This window comes from Scleropages formosus, chromosome 1, assembly GCF_900964775.1.
Source record: "Scleropages formosus chromosome 1, fSclFor1.1, whole genome shotgun sequence".
Taxonomy (NCBI): Eukaryota; Metazoa; Chordata; class Actinopteri; order Osteoglossiformes; family Osteoglossidae; genus Scleropages; species Scleropages formosus.
In genome coordinates, this window is record NC_041806.1 from 35,157,044 (window position 1) to 35,162,434 (window position 5,391).

At 45.1% G+C, this 5,391-nt stretch overlaps 1 protein-coding gene across 3 annotated transcripts; it reads right to left on the reverse strand.

Moving 5' to 3' along the window:
- Window positions 1–483: 483 nt before the first annotated feature.
- Window positions 484–4,909, reverse strand: enpp4 (ectonucleotide pyrophosphatase/phosphodiesterase 4). Of its 3 annotated transcripts, none has more exons than XM_018743589.2 (4): window positions 4,882–4,909; window positions 2,653–3,547; window positions 2,186–2,356; window positions 484–2,026 (listed from the first exon to the last, which is right to left on the reverse strand). In XM_018743589.2, exons 2-4 carry the CDS (start codon window positions 3,500–3,502, stop codon window positions 1,656–1,658), a joined length of 1,392 nt encoding a protein of 463 aa, XP_018599105.1. In that variant the 5' UTR covers window positions 3,503–3,547; window positions 4,882–4,909; the 3' UTR covers window positions 484–1,655. The 3 variants fall into 3 exon arrangements, with proteins under 3 accessions (XP_018599105.1, XP_029103727.1, XP_018599106.1); XM_029247894.1 differs by lacking the exon at window positions 4,882–4,909 and adding an exon at window positions 4,745–4,875; XM_018743590.2 differs by lacking the exon at window positions 4,882–4,909 and adding an exon at window positions 4,087–4,730.
- Between the last annotated feature and the right edge of the window lie 482 nt (window positions 4,910–5,391).

The window sequence follows — 5,391 nt, forward strand, 5'->3', positions numbered from 1 at the left end:
AACAGTTACCTGGGTTAATGTACTCCAAGCTCTACCATGGCAAACTGCAGCCGCAAGTCCGAGTCCTTAAATACTCTTGTACCTGCGGTTCTCGTACCCTTCTAGCGTACATGTATTTATTTGGAGTGGTAATATTGCCTTTTCACACAAACATCACAACCCAAAGTCTTCCCCCAGTCAAACAACAGCTTCCTACTTACACCCAAAAAGTGCTGTTTGTGCTTAATAACCAATTGTTTTGCAACGTTCTTATTGTTTCCACAGCTGTTGGCCCTAGCAGTTAACTCTTAAAAACACAAGAAACTGAGCATAAGAATCAGGTTTCAACATTTTTTCCTAACGTATATTTCGTACACACACACACACACACACACACTTTCTGAACCGCTTGTCTCATATGGGGTCACGGGGAACCGGAGCCTACCCGGCAACTCAGGGCGTAAAGCCAAAGGGGGAGGGGACACACCCAGGACAGGACGCCAGTCCATCGCAGGGCACCCCAAGCGGGGCTCGAACTTCATACATACACACACAATTCCCTGCATAATTGTCTACTTCCTATTTTAGTGTAACATTCACTTTTAGCTCAAAGAATGAATATCAGAAGGAACTGGAAGAGTTCCCTTAGAGCATGACAGATACACTTTAATGAACCAACACCACGAAACTGCTCAGTGCTCTCTTCAGACCACTGTGGATCAAGCTAAAGCTACATACACTCAAAAACTCGACACAAAAGCAAAAACATTATGTTCATGTAAAAACAACTGCTGCCTGAACATGGTGACAGAAAAAAAAAATATCCATTTTAAAAAAGAATATGCGTTTACAATAAATTGCAGAACGTGAGAATATTTAGTACACTATTAAAGTGGCAAATCTGCTTTCCTGGAAACAACACTTCTCGGTGGAACAGTAACCCTAACAAACAACATATTCAAGTAAATGAAGGTACATCCTTAGCTTTATAACTTTAAGGCACTCAGTCAATTAAATATGTAATTTCATTTTATTTCTCTACTAAAAATGTGTCCCTACCCTTTGCTCTTGCACTATACATTTGTCAAAAAGAGTCATTGTGACAAAACTATCAGTTTGCATTCCCCTGTGAAAATTTTAGCAGAGTACTTTTCCCCCATTTCCCCATCCACATTCTGTATAGTAGCCCAGGAAGCACAAGTATGAGCTATGAACATAAACTCATATTCCTACAATAACATCTCTACATTGATTGGTTAAATAGCATGCTGCACCAAAGCTGAAGACTTTCCCTATACATATGAAGGCATTTTCACATTCTCACTACATTTCTAAATTAAATATTTCCACTATTTCACTCAGCAGAACTGTGAATCAGGTCAGACACACATTTAAAAAAAAAAAAAATCTTCAAAAGTTCAGCAGCAATACACAAGTCCTGGCTGATCTATGGAGGCTACCAGAACATTACACCAAAAGATCACTATAAGGTCATAACTGAGTGCTACAATCTTGAACTACTTCTGTCTAATGTTTGTTGAATAAATCAAAACCCTGTTGCTTTATCACTTCTTTGCTATCATCTTCTGTGAATGTGGATTATTTTTTAATATTCAGCAGTCTCAGCAGAGATTTAAACCAGAAGACCTGACACGTAACAGCAAGTCAACAACAACTCAGTCAATCAAAGGGTCGTCATCATCATCCTCCTGTAGTTCCAGGCGGGCAAAGGGGCGAGATGATGAAGGCACTCGGTTCTTTAACAAGATGAAGAGGCAGGTCAGTGTGGTGAGGACCATTAGAGCGCCAATGACGATGCCGATGACCCCTGGGAGTTCAATGCAGCTCTCAGTGATGAGAAGGCAGCGACTGTTGGAGAAACTGCCGTTGTTTGGCTTCTCTTGGATCGCCAAGATGTGGCACATCAAGGGATATAAATCTACACTATTCATCTGTGACAACCTGTAACCTTTGCGAAAAGCAGGGCCATAGGCAGCTAAGAAAGGATGCATACTGGGAAGAGAATTGTCATAGCCATGATCACCCACTGCAAATAAGAAAAGAAAACACAAAGGGGAGAATTAAGTTCTCAGCAAACCAGTTGGTCTACAAAAAAAACCCCTTTTGTAGCCCAGAAACCACAAAACTCTAAACTTAAAACCACTAAAACAACATGTGATATAAAAATAAATTAAAATGCACTTACATAGTGAAAGATTCCCACGCTGGACAATTGTCCAACCTTCATCAGCAACCAGGATGATTGGCTGAATCCTCTCATTGTCTTTGTAATGCAGCCTAACAAGGATGTCTGCTTTCAAGTAGGCTTTCATACGTGGGTGACATTTCTTTAGCGCATTATACACACCAGAAACACCTATAAATAGCACAACAGAAGAACATTATTTGACCATTAAAAAAATTGTTCATGAACTAAAGAAGCAAGTCTTTACCAATAGGAACTACACTTTGTAATCAAGGCAAATACAGGCAAGTAACTATGTGCGCTTTCTGTTAAATGTGAAAGCAACACAGCTTGTATTACAATCAGTTTAAGGACTGGGTGAAAGGAAAAAAAAATGTTTTATACAGTTTTGCTGAAAGGACAGGTCAATACTGCATGTAGTAGTGAAGCAGAAGAAACTTTGGCGTTTTTAAATGACGAGTACTCACCTGTGAGGGGAATAATGGCAGCAACAGGAGTAATAAGCACTAATGTGTAGTTGCTGGCATCAAGACAGCTGTCTAACCTTATAAGTCGATCCTGAGAGCACTGCACCATTCCATGGTCACTTGTCACAATGACATTGATTTTCCCCCACAACCCACTCTGCTTCAGAGTCTCTATCAGCAAGCCAATATTGTCATCCACCTCCTTCAGGGCCTTGGCCATCTCTGTTTCATTGTCAGGGCCGTACATGTGACCAGCTTGGTCTGGTTCGTGCCAGTAGAGAGAGGCAAACCTGACGGCTTTGTCATCAGCTAGCCATTTAGTCAAGGTATTTACCCGATCTTGAAATGTCACTTGGGAATCATACTTCATAAAGTATGTGGATGTCTGGTTGTGGATTGCAACATCTGTTCCCGGCCACATGGCAGCAGCTGCCTTGAATCCGGAATCCTGCACCGACACCCAGATGGGAGTTGCTTCATTCCACCAAAACGGATCAGTGTCGTTCTCACTAGAAAACCTTTTCTTTGTTACCGGGTCATACATGACGTTGGCCACTATACCGTGACTTTCGGCATACAGCCCAGTGACAAGGCTGTAATGGTTTGGGAAGGTCTTGGTGATGAAGACATTTGTGAGGTGGTCTACCAGCACACCCTCAGAGTAGAGCATCTGCAGGTTGGGGAAGCGGTACTTTTGGAGGTAATCTGCCCGAAAACCATCAAAGGAGACCAGAAGCACAGTGGAGAGCGGTGCCGATTCATTCCGAGCCAGCGTGTTGTTGGCTGCGTGAGCAAAAGTGGAAAAGCTCAAGATGGCAGCCAGAACACAGAACAGATGAGCGGATGTCATTGCGCAAGCCTTCGACTGGTGCCTGCATCAGTGGCGACTCCCACGCTGAAACGACAAAGTGCATCAAGAACGTTCAGTGAGTAACATTTTAAAGAGTTAAACCCACACAAAAGTGTTAACATCCCATAAGTACTCCTACAAAATGTGTGCAACTCGTTTTTGTTTCAGTAAAACAAAATTTCCAGATAGGTTTATTCAGTACGGGGGGGGGGGGGGGGGGGGGGGGGGGGTTAGTCATATGTCCTAAAACGTGGTGTAATGAAAGCCATCGCTTCAAACCATCTTCCTCAGAGAAGAAAGAGAAGTTTGTGGTTTCTGGCTGTTTTTCGCTGAAGTCTCGCGGACATGTTCCGCTGGACTCTCCGCGTTACCGCTCCTTTTCGATACGGCCCGGCAACCGCACGGGGCCAGAGCTACAGGCAACATGCAACCCGAGAAACTCCTCCAGCCACCGGACACCTGCGTCCACTTGTGCCAACTCCTAGTTACTGAAAAAAGAAGAGTCTGCAAAGAAGCGCGTGAACATTTCCTCGTTCTCCCAACACGTGCAACTCAAAGGAAACACACGGAAGCTCGCCTGTCACCTGGAAAGTGGGCAAACCTGCAACAACCACCTGTCCTAGTACATGATGATGTGTTTGTGGAAGGTGCTCCACACTGTTCACCATCCTGCTCTTGTTGTCCTCCCACACTCATTCACACTGGCTCCCCTTCAGAGGACGACACACACACGCTCGCTCGCTCCAGTGTGTCCATAGCTCCATTGTGGAAGCCTCAATGGTGCCTTTCAGCAAGGAAACGCTCGTTTTGCGCCCACTAATTTCATTTCGGGAGCTCTTTGATATGACGTGATGTTCCGCGGCGACGCGCCAAAAGTAGAGCAGCGACACTAAACTCTTCCTCCTAAAGCACTTTGCGCGAGACGAGTCTGTAGCAAAGGCAGCGCGCGCCTCGACGCGCGAGGCGTCACGGAGCGCGAAGACGACATGTCTGCGCGCGCACTATCAGTAACCGTGCCACAGTGACAACTGCAGCTAACTGTACGCTCGCGAACTGTGCAACAGAACGCAGCGTATGTTGAGCAATGACGCACATCGCAGCACGGAAAACAATCGGTGCAATATATTTCTGAAGCTTATTCACAGGTGTATTTACATTTTTTCGGACTACTTCGCAGACCGGTCCAGCCAGCCAGATTAGTCTAGATTACGCCGAAACGCGAACAACTAAACACGTAGTTACCTGCAAAGTAACTCAATAATATAATACAGAGTATATCTTCAGCATGTGCATAAAAGAACACTTAGAATTATATCCCTCAGTAAATTATAATGAATAAAATTGTGAGACGTTTCCAGCGTAAACTTGTTCCACCTTACCCCGTTTCTCAACTTCCTCAAAATAGATTTTGCTGACGTCATTGGACAGGCAACATGTATAGCCAATGGAAAGCCAGAACGCTGGGGAGGTGTGGTTAAAGGCGGGACTTCGCGTACCGGGCCGCTGAGCCCGAAGTCTTGGTTTCAATCTGCTCAATTTACGAACACATCATCATGTGGTGCTAGAAAGGTGTTCATTACTTGTTTTGTTGGCAACTTGAACCGGTACAAATCCAGCTACTGTTGCGGGAGCGATTTACCTGCTCCACGCTCCCGCATCAGCAACTGTATTAGGCATTGTTTGCAATAAACTGTATGAGTGTTATGAAAGGGGGTGCGGTGGCGCAGCGGGTTGGACTGGGTCCTGCTCTCCGGTGGGTCTGGGGTTTGAGTCCCGCTTGGGGTGCCTTGTGACGGACTGGCGTCCCGTCCTGGGTGTGTCCCCTCCCCTTCCGGCCTTACGCCCTGTGTTGCCGGGTAGGCTCTGGCTCCCCGCGACCCCATATGGGA